At 40.1% G+C, this 21,956-nt stretch overlaps 2 protein-coding genes across 7 annotated transcripts in view; one reads left to right on the plus strand and one right to left on the minus strand.

Moving 5' to 3' along the window:
• Nucleotides 1-21,956, plus strand: part of HHLA2 (HHLA2 member of B7 family) — a 122,677-nt gene that overhangs the window by 71,431 nt on the left and 29,290 nt on the right. For 2 of the 6 annotated variants that reach the window (XM_064374582.1, XM_064374583.1), the window contains exons 7-8: nucleotides 11,738-11,802; nucleotides 12,803-14,418. In XM_064374582.1, the coding sequence (XP_064230652.1) occupies nucleotides 11,738-11,802; nucleotides 12,803-12,886 (149 nt within the window). In that variant the 3' untranslated portion in view covers nucleotides 12,887-14,418. Of the gene's footprint in view, nucleotides 1-11,737; nucleotides 11,803-12,492; nucleotides 14,419-14,680; nucleotides 17,321-21,956 lie in introns of those variants that run through there. The other 4 variants (XM_064374584.1, XM_064374585.1, XM_064374586.1 and 1 more) reach the window with 4 other exon arrangements.
• The window catches only part of MYH15 (myosin heavy chain 15), a 181,916-nt gene continuing 174,052 nt past the window's right edge, over nucleotides 14,093-21,956 (minus strand). Inside the window, exon 42 of the mRNA XM_064374588.1 lies at nucleotides 14,093-16,356. Coding sequence (XP_064230658.1) covers nucleotides 16,342-16,356 — 15 coding nt within the window. The 3' untranslated portion in view covers nucleotides 14,093-16,341. The remainder of the gene's footprint in view (nucleotides 16,357-21,956) is intronic.

Genomic DNA, 21,956 nt, shown 5'->3' on the forward strand with positions numbered 1-21,956 from the left:
TCAAACTGTATACAAGCATACTTATTGCAGCACACTGCCATTGGTTTTAGATTTCCTACTATCGTCAATAAATAATTGGGTAATTAATTAAGTTAATTAAAGATCACGTGTAATTTTTTAAATTTAATCTAGCATTAAAATGATAACCAGGGTAACTTAATCATCCTGCATTGAAAGCTATCTGGAAAGAAAAAAGCCAAAGCTTTAAGCAGCTGCCTTTGGAGTGATAGGACCATGAGTTCTTCCTTACCCTCACACCTCAGAAGGAACTCAGACACCTCCTTAAGTCCCTGGGCTCTGCTTGTTCTCCTTTGCTCTGAGCTTAGTCAAGGTTGGTGCTGTAACTGGATATTGGTTCTTATGGGTCATTTCATTTTAGTTGTTGCTCAATTAAATTTTTTTTCTAAATTTTATGCAAGAAACCTTACTGTTTATAGTAATTGAAAATATCTTAAGATGCCATGGTCATGGGAAGTATGTTTAGGGAGTACTTTCCTAAAGTACTTTGCTTTTACTTACAAAATTTTGAGCTAGAGAGCATCTGAGCAAAACTTAGATCTAGTATATCTCCACATTTTACAAATCAGGAAACAGGAATCCAGGAAGTTAGCTCAAGTGCTAAGGAGGTATGTGAAATAGATTTAGGTGGATTGTCTAAGATCACTGAGCCAGCTAGTGGCAGAGGCAGGTCCAGGTCCCCGGAAGCTCTTCCTTATTCCATTATCCCCCAGAGAAGGCTCTGGGTGTCCTGGGAACTTGAGACAGATCCTGTGTCTCTTTTATATGTTCTTCTGGTTGATATTTGCTTATTGCCCCTGCTGAAGTCAGGAAATTTGGGTTATAGCAGAAAGCATTGTTGAAAATAAAGTTTTATTTATTTATTTATTTATTTAAATTTTAAAAAAATTATTTAACTTTAGGTGCATACTATATCTGGCATTTCTCCCCTCATTATCCCTCCCCACCCCCTGCTGTCTCTCCCCTACCCCCTCCAACTGCCTCCAGTGTGTGATGCTCCTGTCCCTGAGGCCAGTGTTCTCATTGTTCGACACCCTTCTATGAGTGAGAACATCCGGTGTTTGGCTTTCTGTTCTTGTGTCAGTTTGCTGAGAATGGCGGTTTCCAGATTCATCCAACTCCCTACAAAGGACACGAACTCATCGTTTTTTATGGCTGCATAGTATTCCATGGTGTATATGTACCACATTTTCTTTGTCCAGTCTATCATTGATGGGCATTTGGGTTGGTTCCAGGTCTTTACTATTGTACAGAGGGCTGCAATGAACATATGTGTGCATGTGTCTTTAGAGAACGATTTATAGTTCTTTGGATGTATGCCCAGTAATGGGATTGCTGGGTCAAATGGAATTTCCATTTCTAGATCCTTCAGAAATCACCACACTGTCTTCCACAATGGTTGAACTAATTTACACTCCCACAAACTGTGTAAGAGTGTTCCTATTTCTCTGCATCCTCTCCAGCAACTGTTGTCTCCAGATTTTTCAATGATCACCATTCTAACTGGCGTGAGATGATATCTCAATGAGGTTTTGATTTGCATTTCTCTAATGACCAGTGATGATGAGCATTTTTTCATATGTTTGTTGGCCTGATATGTCTTCTTTTGAAAAGTATCTGTTCATATCCTTTGCCCATTTTTGAATGGGGTTGTTTGTTTTTTTCTTGTATATCTGTTTTAGTTCTTTGTAGATTCTGGTTATTAGCCCTTTGTCAGATGGGTAGATTGCAAAAATTTTTTCCCATTCTGTTGGTTGCCGATTCGCTCTAATGATGGTTTCTTTTGCTGTACAGAACCTCTGAATTTTAGTTAGATCCCATTTGTCTATCTTGGCTTTTATTGCCATTGCTTTTGGTGTTTTAGTCATGAAATCCTTGCCTATGCCTATGTCCTGGATGGTTTTGCATACGTTTTATTCTAGTATTTTTATGGTGTTAGGTTTTATGTTTAAATCTTTAATCCATCTGGAGTTAATTTTAGTGTAAGGTGACAGGTAGGGGTCCAGTTTCTGCTTTCTGCACATTGCTAGCCAGTTTTCCCAACACCATTTATTAAACATGGAGTCCTTTCCCCATTGCTTGTTTTTGCCGGGTTTGTCAAAGATCAGATGATTGTAGATGTGTGGTGTTTCTTCTGGGGCCTCTGTTCTGTTCCATTGGTCTATGTCTCTGTTTTGGTACCAGTACCATGCTGTTTTGATTACTGTAGCCTTGTAGTATAGTTTGAAGTCCAGCAGTGTGATGCCTCCAGCTTTGTTCTTTTTGCTTAGGATTGTCTTGCCTATGAGGGCTCTCTTGTGATTCCATATGAAGTTTAAAGTGATTTTTTCCAGTTCTGTGAAGAAGGTCATTGGTAGTTTGATGGGGATAGCATTGAATCTATAGGTTACTTTGGGCAGTATGGCCATTTTCACAACAATAATTCTTCCTAACCATGAGTCTGGAATGTTTTTCCATCTGTTTGTGTCCTCTTTTATTTCGTTGAAGCAGTGGTTTGTAGTTCTCCTTGAAGACATCCTTCACATCCTTTGTTAGTTGTATTCCTAGGTATTTTATTCTCTTTGTAACAATTGTGAATGGTAGTTTGCTCTTGATTTGTCTGTCTGTTATTGGTATATAGGAATGCTTGTGATTTCTGCACATTGATTTTGTATCCTGAGACTTTGCTGAAGTTGCTTATCAGTTTGAGAAGATTTTGGGCTGAGACAAGGGGTCTTCTAGATATACAACCATGTCATCTGCAAATAGAGACAGTTTGGCTTCCTCCTTTCCTAATTGAATACCCTTTATTTCTTTTTCTTGCCTGATTGCTCTGGCTAGAACTTCTAATACTATAGTGAATAGAAGTAGTGAGAGAGGGCATCCTTGTCTAGTGCCAGATTTCAAAGGGAATGCTTCTAGCTTTTGCCCATTCAGTATGATATTGGCTGTAGGTTTGTCATATATAGCTTTTATCACTTTATGATATGTTCTGTCAATACCTAGTTTATTGAGAGTTTTTAGCATGAAGGCTGTGTTTTTTGATTGGGGCATTTAGGTTGTTTACATTCAATGTTTCTATTTTTATGTGTGAATTTGATCCTGCCATTTTGTTATGGACTGGTTTTCTTTCCCATTAGTAGACTCATTTTCTTCACTGCATTTTTGATCTTTATCCACTGGTTTGCTTTTGCAGTGACTGGTACTTGTTCCTTTCCATGCTTACTGTTTCTTTTAGGAGCTCTTGTAGGGCAGGTCTGGTGGTGACAAAATCTCTCAATAATTGCTTGTTCTTAAAGGATTTTATTTCTCCTTCACTTACAAAGCTTAGTTTGGCTGGATATGAGATTCTGGGTTGAAAGTTCTTTTCTTTAAGGATGTTGAATATTGGCCCCCACTCCCTCCTGGCTTGTAGGGTTTCTGCTGAGAGATCTGCTGTGAGTCTGATTGGCTTCCCTCTGTGGGTGACCTGACCTTTCTCTGTGGCTTCCCTTAGCATTTTTTCCGTCATTTGAACCCTGGTGAATCTGACGATTATGTGCCTTAGGATTGCTCTTCTTGAGGAATATCTTTGTGGAGTTCTCTGTGTTTCTTGAATTTGAAATTTGGGCTGCCTTGCTAGGCTTGGGAAGTTCTCCTGGATAATATCCTGGAGCGTGTTTTCCTGCTTGGATTCATTCTCCCCATCATATTCAGGTACACCAATCAAGCATAGGTTAGGTCTTTCCACATAATCCCATATTTCTTGGAGGCTTTGTTCATTATTTTTCACTCTTTTTTCTCTTGTCTTGCCTTCTCTTTTTATTTCACTGAGTTGATCTTCAATCTCTAATATCCTTTCTTCTGCTTGATCGATTTGGCTATTAAAATTTGTGTTTGCTTCACGTAGTTCTCATGCTGTGTTTTTCAACTCCATCAAGTCGTTTATGTTCTTCTCTAAGCTGGTTATTCTATTTAGCATTTCGTCTAACCTTTTTTCAAGGTTTTTGGTTTCTTTGCATTGAGTTAAAACGTGTTCCTTTAGCTCAGAAAAGTTTGTTACCCACCTTCTGAAGCCTGTTTCTGTCAATTCATTGACCTCCTTCTCAGTCATGATGTGATCCTGTGTTGTTGAGGAGTTGTGATCCTTTGAAGGAGAGGAGGTGTTCTGGTCTTTGATGGTTTCATCTTCTTTGTTTTGGTTTTACCCCATCTTTGTGGGTTTACCTGGCTGTGTTGTCAGGGAGCTGCTTGATGAGGTCGCTTGTCTGCCTGTGGGGGCGCTATTGGGTTTCTAGGGACTCCTTCAGGTTACTAGGGAAGCTTCCTGTGTCTGTTTTGTTTATACTGGGAGATTAGGCCTGCCTCTTCTGCTGACTTGTAGGCGCTGCGGGGTTGTCAAGAATGCCCTCCCGTTGCTATGTAGGTTTCCTGTGTTTTTTGTTAAAACATGTAGCCCAGTCCCACCCCTCTAATGGTGGGTTGTGCCCTTCCTCCACTGGGCTGGATCATTCAGGGTTCAGCTCAGACTGTGGCACCGGCTGCACAACCCGACAGAGTCAGAGCTTCAGCCCTCTGGGGTTTGTCGGGGAGGGTAGGGACCCGCCCAGCCTCACCGGGCCATCTCCCCCTTTCAGATTCCTCTCTCTCCAGTCATGGGGTAGGGGCTGCCCAGCTGCTCCTGCTTACAGCTCCCTCTCTCTCCGGGTGGGGGGAGGGGGCAATAGTTCAGTCCGCAGGTTCTTGTGGCTGCCTTTTGGGCTTATGCCTCTGTTTAGGTCTGTGTGCCAATCCAGAACACTGGATTATTCTTCAACAGGACCTGGATTATTCTTCAACTCCATGCCTGTAATTCCTGTGCTTGACTGGCAAAGATCCCCTGTTCTGTGTATTGCTGAGGCTTTGGGGAAAGTGCTGTATCTGGACCGGAGTGCCAGAGGGGGAGCCTCCGACTCGCCGATCAGATGCACTTTCTGGGTGAAATCGCACCCCTCCCCACCTCGGTCTGCCCTGAGTGGGCTTTGCTCAACATTGGACCAGACCTGTTGAAATGCACCTGGTACCTTGGTTGGAGCTAGGAGATCTCTGGATTTCTGTGTCTCTCTCGCTGGGTGTTGTGCGCTGGAGTTGTATCTATTCAGCCATCTTGGATCGACTCCAAAACTAAAGTTTTAAGGGCAATGGAGAGCAAGCATTTCACCAGTTCTAGCCCTGTGATGATTTGTACTACTAGGCAGGCTAGTTCCTGATCCTTGGCTGGCCAGAAGTAGGAAGAGACCACGGGCAGTCTAGCTTGTCCCCCAAGGTTAACTGTTGACCTAATATACTGATCCTTGTGATTGGATTAGGTTCAAATTATGGGGGAGGTGGTGCTACATCCTTCCCAAGAATGGTAGTTTAGTTTCTATAGTGGAAGTCTGCCTAAGTCAGTTCTCAACTGAAAACACATGGCACACTCAAAACTGCATTAAAGAAGTTAGGAGACAGTGTATTCATGACTGGGAACACGTGATTCACTAGCAAACTTAAACTTGGAGGGACAAGGACAGAGAGCGGTTCCCAAAACTTGGAAGGAGAGAATCACATAAAATTAGTTGCCTTGTAAGGAGAATGACTTGCTTTTTTTTTTTTTTTTTTTTTTAAAAAACTTTAAGTTCTGGGATACATGTGCTGAATGTGCAGGCTTGTTTCACAGGTATACATGTGCCCTGGTGGTTTACTGCACCTATCAACCTGTCCTCTGTGTTTTAAACCCACATGCATTAGGTGTTTGTCCTAATGCTCTCCTTCCCCTTTACCCTCACCCCCTAAAAGTCCCCAGTATATGATGTTCCCCTCCCTGTGCCCATGTGTTCTCATTGTTCAACTCCCACTTATGAGTGAGAACATGTAGTGTTTGGTTTTCTGTTCCTGTGTTAGTTTGCTGAGAATGATGATTTCCAGCTTCATCCATGTCTCCATGTCCCTGCAAAGGATATGAACTCATTCTTTTTTATGGCTGCATAGTATTCCATGGTATATATATTTCTTTATCCAGTCTATCATTGATGGGCATTTGGGTTGGTTCCAAGTATTTGCTATTGTGAATAGTGCTGCAATAAATGTGCATGTGTCTTTATAGTAGAATGATTCATAATCCTTTGGGTATATACCCAGTAATGGCATTGCTGGGTCAAATGGTATTTCTGGTTCTAGATCCTTGAGGAATCACCACACTGTCTTCCACAATGGTTGAACTAATTTACATTCCCACCAACAGTGTAAATGCATTCCTAGTTCTACACAGCCTCGCCAATATCTATTGTTTCTTGACTTTAATGATTGCCATTCTAACTGGCGTGAGATGAGATCTCACTGTGGTTTTGATTTGTATTTCTCTAATGACCAGTGATAATGAGCTTCTTTTCATATGTTTCTTGGGCACATAAATGTCTTCTTTTGACAAGTGTCTGTTCATATCCTTTGCCCACTTTTTGATCTTTTTTTTTCTTGTAAATTATTTAAAGTTCGTTGTAAATTCTGGATATTAGACCTTCGTCAGATGGATAGATTGCAAAAATTTTCTCCCATTCTGTAGGTTGCCTGTTTGCTCTGATGATAGTTTCTTTTGCTGAGCAGAAGCTCTTTAGTTTAATTAGATCCCATTTGTCAATTTTGTTTTTTGTTGCAATTGTTTTTGGTGTTTTAGTCATGAAGTTTTTGCCCATGCCTATATCCTGAAATGGTATTGCCTAGGTTTTCTTCTAGAGTTTTTATGGTTTTAGGTTTAAGTCTTTAATTTGAGTTAATTTTTGTATAAGGTGTAAGGATGGGATCCACTTTCTGTTTTCTGCATATGGCTAACCAGTTTTCCCAGCATAATTTATTAAACAGTGAATCCTTTCCCCATTGTTTGTTTTTGTCACATTTGTCGAAGATCAGATGGTTGTAGATGTGTGGTATTTCTGAGGTCTCTGTTTTGTTCCATTGATCTATATGTCTGCTTTGGTTATTGTAACATTGTAGTATAGTCTTAGGCAGCATGATGCCTCCAGCTTTGTTCCTTTTGCTTAGGATTATCTTGGCTATATGGGCTCTTTTTTGGTTCCGTATGAAATTTTAAGTAGTTTGTTCTAATTCTGTGAAAAAAGTCAATGGTAGCTTGATGGGAATAGCATTGAATCTATAAATTACTTTGGGCAATATGGCCATTTTCATGATATTGATTCTTCCTATCCATAAGTATGAAATGTTTTTACCTTTGGTTGTGTCCTCATTTCCTTGAGAGTGGTTTGTAGTTCTACCTGAAGATGTCCTTCATGTCCCTTGTTAGTTGTATTCCTAGGTATTTTATTCTCTTTGTAGCAATTGTGAATGGGAGTTCACTCATGATTTGGCTCTCTGCTTGTTGGTTACTGGTGTATAGGAATGCTTATGATTTTTGCACATTGATTTTGTATCCTGAGACTTTGCTGAAGTTGCTTATCAGCTTAAGGAGATTTTAGGCTGAGACAATGGAGTTTTCTAAATATACAATCATGTCATCTTCAAACAGAGACAATTTGACTTCCTCTGTTCCTATTTGAATACTCTTTATTTCTTTTTCTTGCCTGATTGCCCTGGCCAGAACTTCCAATACTATGTTTAACTATGATGAAAGAGGCTATCCTTGTCTTGTGCTGGTTTTCAAAGGGAATGCTTCCAGCTTTTGCCTATTCAATATGATATTGGCTATGGGTTTTTCATAAATTGCTCTTATTATTTTGAGACATATTCCATCAATACCTAGTTTATTGAGAGTTTTTAGCATGAAGTGGTATTGAATTTTATTAAAGGTCTTTTCTGTATCTATTAAGATAATCAAGTGTTTTTTTGTCATTGATTCTGTTTATGTGATGGGTTACATTTATTGGTTAGTGTATGTTGAACCAGCCTCATATCCCAGGGATGAAGTTGACTTGATCATGGTGGATGGGCTTTTTGATGTGCTGCTGGATTCGGTTTGCTAGTATTTTATTGAGGATTTTCATATTGATGTTCATCAGGGATATTGGCCTGATTTTCTTTTATATGTTGTGTCTCTGCCAGGTTTTGGAATCAGCATGATGCTGGCTTCATAAAATGAGTTAGGGAGGAGTCTCTCTTTTTCTATTGTTTGGAATAGTTTCAGAAGGAATGGTACCAGCTCCTCTTTGTACCTCTGGTAGAATTCAGCTGTGAATCTGTTTGGTCCTGGGCTTTTATTGGTTGGTAGGCCATTAATTATTGCCTCAATTTCAGAACTTGTTATTGGTCTATTCAGGGATTTGACTTCTTCCTGGTTTAGTCTTGGGAGGGTGTCCAGGAATTTATCCACTTTTTTTCTAGTTTATTTGTGTAGAGGTATTTATAGTATTCCCTGATGGTAGCTTGTATTTCTGTGAGATCAGTGGTGATATCCCCTTTTTCATTTTTTATTTTGTTGATTTGATTCTTCTCTTTTTTATTGTTTATTAGTGTGGCTAGCAGTCTATTTTGTTAATCCTTTCAAAAAAACCAGCTCCTGGGTTGACAGACATCTCATATATGAGATCCCCAGTTGGCATCACACTGGTGCCCCTCTGGGACGAAGCTTCCAGAGGAAGGAGAAGGCATCAATCTTTGCTCTTCTGCAGCCTCCACCAGTGATAACCCTGCAAATAGGGTTGGAGTGGACCTCCAGCAAACTGCAGGGGACCTGCAGAAGAGGGGCCTAACTGTTAGAAGAAAAACTAACAAAAAGCAATAACATCAACATCAATACAGAAGACCCTCACACAAAACCCCATCCAAAGGTCATCAGCCACAAAGATCAAAGGTAGATAAATACATGGAGATGAGGAAAAACAAGCACAAAAATGCTAAAAATTCCAAAAGCCAGATCGGACAGAGAATGAGTTTGATGAATTAACAGAAGTAGGCTTCAGAAGGTGGGTAATAATGGACTCCTCTGAGCTAAAGAAGCATGTTCTGATTCAATGCAAGGAAGCTAAGAACATTGACAAAAGGTTACAGGAACTGCTAACTAAAATAACCAATTGAGAGAGGAACTAAACTCTGACCTGATGGAGCTGAAAAACACCACATAAGAACTTCGTGAAGCCTGCATAAATATCAATAGCCAAATCGATCAAATGGAAGAAAGGATATCAGAGATTGAAAATCAACTTACTGAAATAATGAGTGAAGACAAGATTAGAGAAAAAGTGAAAAGGAAAGAACAAACCCTCCAGGAAATATGACACTATGTGAAAAGACCACACCTACGATTCATTGGCATCCCTGAAAGTGATGGGGCGAATGGAAGCAAGTTGGAAAACACACTTCAGGATATTATTCTGGAGAACTTCCCCAACTTAGCAAGACAAGCCAACATTCAAATTCAGGACATAAAGAGAACACCACTAAGATACTCCTTGAGAAGGGCAACCTCAAGACACATAATCATCAGATTCTCCAAGGTTGAAATGAAGGAAAAAATGTTAATGGCAGTCAGAAAGAAAGGGAGGGTTACCCACAAAGAGAAGCCCATCAGACTAACAGCAGATCTCTCTGCAGAAACCCTATAAGTCAGAAGAGAGTGAGGGCCAATATTCAACATTCTTAAAGAAGTTTCAACCTAGAATTTCATATCCAGCCAAACTAAGCTTTGTAAGTGGAGGAGAAATAAAATCCTTTACAGACAAGCAAATGCTGAGGGATTCTGTCACCACCAGGCCTGCCTTACAAGAGCTCCTGAAGGAAGCACTGAATGTGGAAAGGAAGAACTGGTACCAGCCACTGGAAAAACCTACCATAATATAAAGACCAAGGACGCTATGACGAAACTGTATCAACTAATGTGCAAAATAACCAGCTGGCAGCATGATGACAGAATCAAATTCACACATAACAATATAAACCTTAAATGTAAATGAGCTAAATGTCCCAACTGAAAGACACGTACTGGCAAACTGGATAAAGAGTCAAGATCTATCAGCGTGCTGTATTCAGGAGACCCATCTCACGTGCAAAGACCCACATAGGCTCAAAATAGAAGGGATGGAGGAATATTTGCCAAGAAAACGGAAAGCCAAAAAAAGCAGAGGTTGCAAACCTAGTCTCTGATAAAAGAGCCTTTAAACCAACAAAGATCAACAAAGTCAAAGAAGGGCATTACATAATGGTAAAGGGATCAATGCAACAAGAGCTAACTATCCTAAATATACATGCATCCACTACAGGAGCACCCAGATTCACAAAGCAAGTTCTTAGAGATCTACAAAGAGACTTAGACTCCCACACAATAATAGTAGGAGACTTTAACACCACACTGTCAATATTAGATCAACGAGACAGAAAATTAATAGGATATCCAGGACTTGAACTCAGATCTGGACCAAGCAGACCTAACAGACATCTACAGAACTCCCCACCCCAAATCCACAGAATATACATTCATCGTAGCACCACGTAGCACTTATTCTAAAATTGACCACATAATTGGAAGTAAAACACTCCTCAGAAAATGCAAAAGAATAGAAATCATAACAAACTGTCTCTCAGACCACAGTGCCATCAAATGAGAACTCAGGATTAAGAAACTCACTCAAAACCATACAACTACAAGGAAACTGAACAACCTGCTACTGAGTGGCTAACTCAGTAAATAATGAAATCAAGGCAGAAATAAATAAGTTCTTTGAAACTGATGAGAACAAAGACACAATGTACCAGAATCTCTGGGACACAGCTAAAGCAGTGTTATGGGGGAAATTTATAGCACTAAATCCCCACATCAGAAAGCAGGAAAGATCTAAAATCAACACTCTAACATCACAATTAGAACTAGAGAAGCAAGAGGAAACAAATTCAAAAGCTAGCAGAAGACAAAAAATAACTAAGATCAGAGCAGAACTGAAGGAGATAGAAGCATGAAAAAACCTTTCAAAAAATCAGAGTGACTTTCAACTGAAGGACACAGCCAGATCAAGGTGAACTTATGTGGAAAAAAGCTTGGAGAGTGAATACCTAATTTCACTCTTCCGTCTCTGATCTCCAGCCCAACTAGAAGCCAGGAGGAGCAGACACCTTGCCGATGGAGTTCAATGAGGTCAGCCTCCATGGCTGAGAGAAGAATTCTGGTTCTGAGGAGCAGTCAAAAGATATGGGTAAAAACTCTGTCACAGTATTGGCCACTTTAAAAAAATAGATTCCATACTTCTGCAGTGAAACGGTCTGAAAATATATTTGAAGCAGTTACATGAAAAGCCACAAAACCTTTGCTAGCTCCATCTCCCTGGTTGTAGTTTCATGACTGTAGTTTATGTTTTATTTTTAAATTCCCTTTTCTATTACTGTTTTAAAATATACTTTGTCTAGGATATGTATTAAAGGGTCATATTTTAGGAAGGTCCAAAAGGAGGCCTTCTTTGAGAAATGACATATCCCTTCTTCCTTAACCACCACTCTCCTCCGCTCTTTGGCTATACATTTTCATTGTTAGCAGTTGGTAGGAACCAGGCCAAGGATCACAAGGAGCCAGGAACTGCGGGGCTGACTGAACTGGCTTTATTCCCCTGCTATGGAGCACTTGGATCAACCATACACATGCTTCTAATGATGTGTTTTTACACTGAATGCATTTTTCATGTTGCTTGTTAAAGACATGAAGGTAGAGTAACTAAGATGATTCTAATAACATAAGTATATTGAGATAAGACTAATGGAGAATTTTGGTGTTTGCAAAGAAATTATTTTAAGTTATTTTAATTTTTTCCTGTAGAAAGAGATCCTGTCTGTGCTGATGAGAGGGCTACCAATGCATCTGGTAATGAAAATGAGAGCATGGTAAGGCATTATTTCCTTTATCAAACCATTTATAGTGTGAAAATGCTTCTTTAAAAGGGTAATCAAAGTTCTGACTGATTCACATATTATCACGCAAGACTTTTATACAGAAAAAAACAACAGGAGGGGTTGCAGGATAATATAGCAAGAAAAATATAATTAGGCTTTTCCCAATGTCTATAATTAAATAGGCTCTACTTGCTTAAACACGTGGTTGTTCTTGTCTCCTATTGTTATTTGTGGAGATCTCCAATGGCATTTTGCACATGAGGGTGAGCCAGTGTACTTATTCTTCTGATAGAGGCATGAAACATGGCATTGTATACAAGTGAAAAGAAACACAACTATAATTCACTTGTGAATTACAGTTTGATTGTATAATTCCTTTTTACTGCATTCCTTTTATTTTTTACGTGTTCCATTAATCGGAATATAAATAAGGGCCAGGAGTATGGTAAAGTTGTTTTTCCCACTGTTAAAAACCCTGAGACAGCTAGTAAGGAGATTGAAATTAAATGGTAAGACACAGATTTATTTTATGGTCTCATGGATCTTTAATTACAGATGCAAGCAGTAGCCTAAAGCTTCTTGCCTCCCACCCCGAAACACTACTATTGTTAAATATTTAAGGTATAAATGCTTATTCTGACTTGAGCAACGATGCTTAGAGTCTATTTTTCTTGGTTCTAGCCTCTTTCAGGATGTCCAGCCAGTACAGGAAATGAGACAGGACAAGACCATGACAACTCATGACGAGCATCCTCAATATCCAGTGACTTCATCTCCCCTTTCTCACTGCAATTCCAGGCAATGGCCTGTCAGACTGGAGAATTTTATCACTGCAAAGACTCGTAACCGTTTTCTAGTATCAGATTTACTTTTCAAGACATAAGGATCATTCACTGACCCACTACCTGCATTGAGTATAAATGCCTGGATATTAAGGATTCCAATATAACTTCGAAAAGAGCTGTCTTATTCATTTACATTCTCGTTGCAGTCAGCCCAGGAGGTTACAGTGAGCTCTCCACTAAGAATCTGGAAGAAATGCATCACTAGACTGATTCCCAATCTGATCAACTGATAATGAGTGAGAGAGCAGGTAAGAGCAGAAGTCACTTTAGTGGAAAGGTTAAAAAGTTTTCTAGAGGCTGGAAACTAAGATGATTGATTTGACAAGGTATTTTAGTCTAATTTGATATGAATGGTTATATCAGGGTAACCAGTTAGATTTAGGATGAGTCTTAGGGATGCCAAAGAGTAAAACTGTCTGTATCTTTAAGATTGCTAGGGAAAAGGGCCCTGTAACACAAGAATTGACATCTCTGAAGTTGGTTACACCTGACCACACCAGGCTTGTATAGTTGAGTGACTAGCTATGAAGATAATGTGAACTCTTCTAGCTCAATTGGCATCTTGCTAACCAACCTTCTAATAAATTCAGATTTTCATATAAATTTTTAAGCAAGAGGAGAAGGGAAAGCTCAGCTAACTTGATCTGTTTCCCTTAATTTTAGTCATCAATTTACATAAAAGAAACAGTCTAATGTTCATGCTTGTGAACTTGTCACTATAACCAGGCTTTTGTATGACTTAATTGATCAAAGTTTTGACTCTATAAGAGAAAGCAAATTCTGAATTGTGATGTAACTGCCACCTGGTCCTGGTCCAATTTTCTTTATCATCTGATCTCGGTTTCACAGTCCTATACCTTGTACGTAGTTAACTCTGTTTTTGCTACAGTGTTGTGATGGGTTACCACAAATAGCAAACTATTAAGAATTCCAGTCAGAATGATGATTATTAAAAAGTCAAAAAACAATAGCTGCTGGCGAGGCTGTGAAGAACTAGGAATGCTTTTACACGTTGGTGGGAATGTAAATTAGTTCAACCATTGTGGAAGACAGTGTGGCGATTCCTCAAGAATCTAGAACCAGAAATACCATTTGACCCAGCAATGCCATTACTGGGTATATACCCAAAGGATTATAAATCATTCTACTATAAAGACACATGCACATGCATGTTTACTGCAGCACTACTTACAATCGTGAAGACTCGGAACCAACCCAAATGCCCATCAGTGGCAGACTGGATAAAACAAATGTGGTACATATATACCATGGAATACAATGCAGCCATAAAAACAAATGAGATCATGTCCTTGCAGGGACATGGATGAAGCTGGAAGACATCATTCTCAGCAAACGAACACAGGAACAGAAAACTAAACCACATGTTCTCACTCATAAGTGGGAGCTGAACAATGAGGATACATGAACAAAGGGAAGAGAACATCACACATTGGGGCCTGTTCGGGGGTGGGGGAACAGGGGAGAGAACCCAGAGGATGGGTCAAAAGGTACAGCAAACCACCATGGCACATGTATGCCTATGTAACAAACCTACACATTCTGCACATGTATCCCAGAACTTAAAGTAAAATTTTTTTAAAAAGTTAGATATGGTAAAAACAAAAAATTCTATTGTGAGGAGAAACTCCAATGAAATAATATTTGTCTACCATCTCTGCTTCCCTTAACCTTGGTTCCTTTTTAAAAACTGTGTCCAAGTGAGAGACTATGATACTTAAGAATAAAACAGGATGCATCCCCAGTGTGAAGTTTGACTTTATTGAGTATGTGCCTGGGATGTGGAGAAACAATAGCATCCTGACTTCAGGATTGGTAATATGACAACAGCAAATTTCTAAGAAAAGGTTTGGGATATAGAGATGTTTCCTGAATATAAATATTGGCTTATTAAAGGGTAATTCCAAACTTGTATTTTAATGAAGTTTTAAAAAATTACTATTCCAGGGGAAAAAAAAACCTAGTAAAGTTCCATGTTTGTTAGACATTTTGTGTTTTCTCATCAGGTTGAGACTGATGGTAAGAAGGAGCAACTGCTTTGCATACAGCCTGACACACATCCCTGCTAGTTTTCACTCTGTGGCTGTGCATCCCTCTCCACCAACCGCAAAACTCAAATTTGGTTCACCTTACTCTAAATGGTACCCTGATTTTTCAAGAGGATCCACTTTTGATCTGTCTGAGTCAACCCTGGCAATTGCAGTCCTCTTGCCACTAGACTGGTTCAGCATAAGCAGGTAAAGAAATCTCAGTAGGACATGAGGAAAAGTATTCCAGAGGTCTGTTTCTGAGAATGTGTTTCTCCATTTTAAGAAGAGACAGGATATTGTATGAGGAGAAAATGCTCAGAACTGCTGAAGTCTTCTTACAGCAAGAAGAGATTCAGAAAAGAATGAACCTGGATCTTCTGATACCACTCAGTCCCTGAATTAATCTTCAAGCTACCCATATAAGTCAGGTTTGGATCAGGGAGGCAGAACCAGAGAATGACAGAATAAAGATTTATTATAGAGCTTCAACCTTACACAATTGTAGGTGCTGGTGGAGAAGTCTATACCAGGCTGTTCCCTCTGCATCTGGTTGGGGCCTGAAGTCACTGTTGGTCGGCTGTGCAAGCAGCGAGGATGAAGGGAAGTCCATAGGAACAAACAGGACCCATGTCTGTGTCTCGGCCTCTACTGCAATGCTGTGGGTGATCTCTGGAAAAGCTGCTGCTGGTTGCCATGGAGCTGCACACACACCTGGCCAGGACTCTGCAAAGCTGAAGGAGGAGGCTGGCAGGAGTTAGAAGAGCTCTGGGTCCAGGGAGCTGTCTCTGGTAGCTCCCCTTTTTGGCCTGGAGCCGTATTTTCAAGCTGTCACAATACTTGGGTCTGTACATATACCTTATGGGCATAAAATAGATGCTGATTTTGCCTGTCAAATCAGTGCAAATTTCTTTATGACCCATGCCAATCCAGAACCATGAGAGGAATTCCGGGACATGTTCTTCCAACTTAGCTAAATTGGCACTGCACAAATCCGGTATATCACCTGTCACTGAATGTCTTGTGTGAGGTTATCTCCATGTTTAAAGTGTGTACCAGCATATAGCCTACATGTGTGTTGATTAGGAGAATTTTGCCTACATGTTCAAATTGCCTAACTACGGTTATATGTATATCACAATGCTGAGGAGATGTTATAACTTCTATTTCACTACTGCCAGCTCACAATATATAAACCATAAAAGTTTAGGGGTGAATCAAGCCAAAGTGGCCTAACTTCAGTAAAAACCACTCACCAACATGCCCTAGTCCCCATGGATGTGATTGGTCTAAGGATATCTTCTATGAGTCCTACCCATTAAGTGGAAATATGGACAAAGGATCAAGTATTAATTCATTTTTTTAAACATCAGAATTGAAAATTGTTCTTTCATTTATTTAATCTGTCATGTGAAACATTAGAAGGTAGTTTACTTGCATTTGAGGATCAAAAAATCCCCATTAACTGTGGAAGCAATGATATTCCCTTAAATTATTTTTCTAATTGCTTTGTTTATATGGTGTGAAAAACAATTTAAACATGTTTTTAAAAATGTTTCCAATGCAATCTAAGTTTTTGGCCATGAAACATCACCTTTCTTGTACTTCTCCAGCTGTTGTCCTTTCAAAGCAGGGGATGCTTATTCTTTTTGAACCTGAAAAACAGAATGTCAGTGTGTTCTGTGAATTTCCTGTGATTTTCACCAGTGGAACACATGCCCAGAACCAAGCTGAGTCCTTTCCAGAGGTAAGCAGGCCTTAGCCAACTCTTCATTAACTTCAAAGGGAGGCAGGGAATTGAGGCAATTATCTGCATTATAGAAAGCAGACACCAGTAATTCACCCCAAGGGTATGCTTGGTCACTCTCAATTTTCTGCCTGCCTTGCCTTGCCTTGCCAGGGAAGGCAGCACCCCCTTTAGCCAACCCCATGAGGAGAAAGATTCTGCAGCCACATCACCAATTTGCTCCCCAGCCCTGACACACAATTCTGTCAGAAAACCTTTTCCTTGTGCTTATGACAGTTGAGGGATTTTTTGGCCTTTCTTCTGTGAAGGGGAAACAATTAGTCATTGTGCTGCCAAGGAAGGTTTTCCTATTCCTCTCTGGCCTCTCAAAAGCAGTTTCTGCTTCACTCACTGTGTTCTTTGTTGAAAATAACTGTGACAAAGCCGAAGGGATGGCATCTGTTTTGGAGGCCCTTTGACCGCCTGCAACTGAATGCAATTGCAGCACATGGGAAGCACCTCCCTAAACAACTTATATGAGGTTGCTGGTGGGCTCTGCATAGAAGACCCTAAATCCGGTGCCATAATGCTTCTCAAATTGAGGCCAGAGTTCAACCCACTTAATTGGCCCTCTCGCATAGGACTTATCCTTGAAGCAGCTATTCAGGCATCAGTAAAAAATTTCTGGAGTCTCTCAATAATTCATATTTCTTATATTTAGATCTAAAAATATTCAATATAACCAACTCTTAGGCCCTCCTTCAAAAGAGATGCCTTTGACCTCCCTTAAGGTAGTATTTATTCATATTATTGGCAACCCTATCAACTTACCTGGCAGGTTTACTAGTAATTCAGTTACTGCCTGGATTCATTTGTATATAAATAATCAGGAGTCCATGGAACAAAGATGATTTTAAAAAGCATAGATGGATGGACTCAAAATTTGGAGTGAACTCTTTTTGTAATAGACAGATTTGTACCATCTCAATATGGAGTCCAAGAGGGAAGATATTTAAGATTGAGACACTGAAGGAAAACAAATGCAAGAGTCTTGCTTTGCAGTTCTCTGCTTTATATTCCTGATTCTGCCCAAAAACACAGAGAAAGAGGGCTAGCGATATACCACATTTAAAAAAAATAAATGAAGTGATGGTGCCTATGTATGCCAGAAGCTATGCTCAGTGACTTCAGGCAATCTATTAGCTAGTATCACATTATCCAATCTCCTTTGATTCCTTTCCCCTAAAGCCCGACCTCATTTAAAAACTCTGTATTCCTGAGAAAATTTTGATATGGAAGCTGAAAATACCTGACCCTACCAAACATTCAGTACATCATTCTTCATCACTCTACCAGTAAAATCAGGGCAATGGCCTCTACCATTAGATTAGAAGAGCTGTTTCATGGACCAAGGAGACACAGAAAGATCCTTTTTTTCTGTGTTTTCAGGCAGAATCAGGAATATAAAGCAGAGAACTACAAAGCAAGACTCTTGCATTTGTTTTCCTTCAATCCCTCAATTTTAAACATCTTCCCTCATGGACTCCATATTGATATGGAACAAAGTCATGTATGTGTCTACTATGGAAAGAGTTCACTCTGAATTTTGAACCAATCCATCTGCTTTTTAAAATTATCTTTGTTCCATGGACTCCTGACTACACAAATGAATCCGGACCCTAAATGTCAGACCCTGCAAGTTAAAATGGAAGTAAACATTTGAAAAGTATAAATACAATGTGTATGCCACTCAAGTGCTTAGCATTTCATCTACCTGGACAAGTATAATTTAGTAAACACGAAAAGGTTTTATTGGAACACTTTGTTCTTATCTTTTAAAAGCTTTTAAAGACAGGGAGGAGATCCAAGATGGACAAATAGGAACAGCTCTGGAGTGCAGTTCCCAGCGAGAAGAATGCAGAGGGTGAGTGATCACTGCATTTCCTGACAAGTTTTTACTGCCCACAGACCAGGAGATGCCAGGCTGAAAAGCACCACGAGTTTCCAGCACAGCTGTTTCAGCTGGTGCTGCCGGTTTCTGCACAAAACTTGCACCAATCCGGGCAGCTGTTTCAACAGGGTCCTGGAACGCCTGGGATACAGAGATGCCCATTCAACGGAAAAAAAGGTGGCTGAAACAGGGAGCCAGGTGATCTGGTTCGGCGGGTCCCACCCCCAACAAAGACCAGCAATCTGAAACGCTCTGGATTGAGAGTTTCGCAGCAAGCGCAGCTGGACCTGGGACAGTCCAGCTTGGTGGGGGGAAGGACATCAGCCATTACTGAGGCAGTCCGCCACTACCGAGGCAGTCTGCCTTTACCGAGGCAGACCACCATTACTGAGGCAGTTCTAACAGGAAGTTCACATAACAGCTGGGCAGAGCCCACAGCAACTCAGTAATGCATCTGCTGGCAGACTGTGGCTAGACTACCAGCTTGCTGGGCAGGGCATCTCTGAAAAAAGGCAGCAGCATGTCAGGAACTTATAAATAAAGCCCCACCTTCCCAGGATAGAGCACCTGGGGAAAAAGGCATTTATGAGTTCCACTGCAGCAGACTTAAATGTACCTGCCCAGAAGCTCTGAAGAGAACAATGGAGCTCCCAGCTCAGCACTTGAACTCCAATAAGCAACAGACTGTCTCCTCTAGCAGCTCCCTGACCCCTGTACATCCAAAGAGACACCTCATAAAGGAGAGCTCAGACTGACATCTGGCAGGTACCCTTCTGGGATGAAGATAACAGAAGATAAACTGGCAGTAACCCTTACTGTTCTGCAGCCCCTACGGGTGATCCCCAGGCAAGCAGGGTCTGGAGTGGACCTCCAGCAGGCCTACAGCAGAGGGGCCTGACAGAAGCAAAACTAAGAAACGAAAGAAATAACTTCAACATCAATAAAAAGGATGTCCACTCAGAGACCCCATCTGAAAGTCACCAACTACAAAGACCACAGGTAGATAAATCCACAAAGATGGGAAGAAAGCAGAGCAAAAAGGTTGAAAACACCAAAAACCAGAACACCTTTCTTCCTCCAAGGGAACACAACTCCTCACCAGGAAGGGAACAAGGCTGGATGGAGAATGAGTCTGATGAATTGACAGAAACAGGCTTCAGAAGGTGGGTAATAACAAACTTCTCTGAACTAAAAGAACGTGTTCTAACCCAATGCAAAGAAACTAAGAAACTTGAAGAAAGGTTTGAAGAAATGCTAACAAGAATAAACAGCTTAGAGAAGAATATAAATGACTTGATGGTGCTGAAAAACACAAGAGAACTTCGCAAAGCATATGCAAGTTTCAATAGCCGAATCGACCAAGCAGAAGAAAGGATATCACAGATTGAAGATCAACTCAATGAAATAAAATGAGAAGGCAATTCTCTCCATCACATTCAGGTACACCTACGTTTGACAGGTGTACCTGAATGTGACGGACAGAATGAATTCAAGCTGGAAAACATGCTTCAGGATATCATCCAGGAGAATTTCCCCAACCTAGCAAGGCAGGCCAATATTCAAGTCCAGGAAATACAGAGAACACCACAAAAATATTCCTCAAGGAGAGCAACCCCAAGGCACATAATCGTCAGATTCACCAGGGTTGAAATGAAGGAGAAAATGCTAAAGGCAGTGAGAGAGAAAGGTCAGGTTACCCACAAAGGGAAGCCCATCAGACTCACAGCAGATCTCTCAGCAGAAACCCTACAAGCCAGAAGACAGTGGGGGCCAATATTCAACATCCTTAAAGAAAAGAACTTTCAACCTAGAATTTCATATCCAGTGAAACTAAGTTCCCTAAGCAAAGGAGAAATAAAATTCTTTACCAACAAGCAATTACTCAGAGATTTCATCACCACCAGGCATGCTTTACAAGAGCTCCTGAAAGAAGCACTAAACATAGAAAGGAACAACCAGTACCAGCCACTCCAAAAACCTACTAAATGGTAAAGAGCATTGACACAGTGAAGAAACTGTATCAACTAACAGGCAAAACAACCAGCTAGCATCAAAATGGCAGGATCAGATTCACACATAATGATATTAACCCTAAATGTAAGTGGGCTAAATGCCCCAATCAAAAGACACAGACTGGCAAATTGGATAAAAAGCCAAAACTCATCAGTGTGCTGTATCCAGGAAACCCATCTCACATTCAAGGATACACAAAGGCTCAAAATAAAGGGATGGAGGAAGATTTACCAAGAAAATGGAGAGCAAAAACAAGCAGGAGTTGCAGTTCTCATCTCTGATAAAATAGACTTTAAACCAACAAAGATCAAAAGAGACAAAGAAGGACATTACATAATGGTAAAAGATCAATGCAATGAGAAGCGCTAATGATCCTAAATATATATGCACCCAATACAGGAGCACCCAGATACATAAAGCAAGTTCTTAATGACCTACAAAGAGAATTAGACTCCCACACAATAATAGTGGGAGACTTTAACACTCCACTGTCAATATTAGATCGACAAGGCAGAAAATTAACCAGGACATCTAGGACTTGAACTCAGACCTGGACCAAGCAAACAGAACAGATATTTACAGAACTCTCCACCCCAAATCCACAGAATATACATTCTTCTCAGCACCACATCACACCTACTCTAAAACTGACCACATAATTGGAAGTAAATCACTCCTCAGCAAATATAAAAGAACAGAAATCATAACAAACAGTCTCTCAGACCACAGTGCAATCAAGTTAGAAATCAGAATTCAGAAACTAACTCAGAACTGCACAGCTTCATGGAAATGGAACAACTGGCTCTTTAATGTTGACTGGATAAACAATGAAATGAAGGCAGAAATAAAGATGTTCTTTGAAACCAACGAGAACGAAGAAGACACAACATACCAGAATTTCTGGGACACATTTAAAGCAGTGTTTAGAGGAAAATTTATAGCAATAAATGCCCACATGAGAAGAAAAGATCTAAAATCAACACCCTATCATCAAAATGGAAACAGCTAGAGGAGCAAGATCAAAAAAACTCACCAAAACCTAGCAGAAGACAAGAAATAACTAAGATCAGAGCAGAACTGAAGGAGATAGAGACACAAAAATCCCTTCAAAAAATCAGTAAGTCTGGGAGCTGGTTTTTCGAAAAGATCAACAAAATAGACAGACCACCAGCCAGATTAATAAATAAGAAAAGAGAATAATCAAATAGATGCCATAAAAAACTATAAAGGGGATATCACCACTGATCTCACAGAAATACAAAACTACCATCTGAGATTACTACAAACAACTCCATGCACATAAACCAGTAAACTGGAAGAAATGGATAAATTCCTGGACATTTGCATCCTCCCAAGCCTAAACTAAAAAGAAGTCAAAACCCTGAATAGACCAATAACAAGGGCTGAAGTTGAGGCAACAATTAATAGCCTACCAACTAAAAAAAGCCCAGGTCCAGATGGGTTCACAGCCAAATTCTACCAGACATACAAAGAGGAACTGGTACCACTCTTTCTGAAACTATTCCAAACAATCCAAAAAGAGGGAATCCTTTGCAGATCATTTT

Source organism: Aotus nancymaae, unplaced genomic scaffold (assembly GCF_030222135.1).
Source record: "Aotus nancymaae isolate 86718 unplaced genomic scaffold, 86718_ANA_hifiasm-v0.15.2.pri h1tg000011l, whole genome shotgun sequence".
NCBI classification, from domain to species: domain Eukaryota; kingdom Metazoa; phylum Chordata; class Mammalia; order Primates; family Aotidae; genus Aotus; species Aotus nancymaae.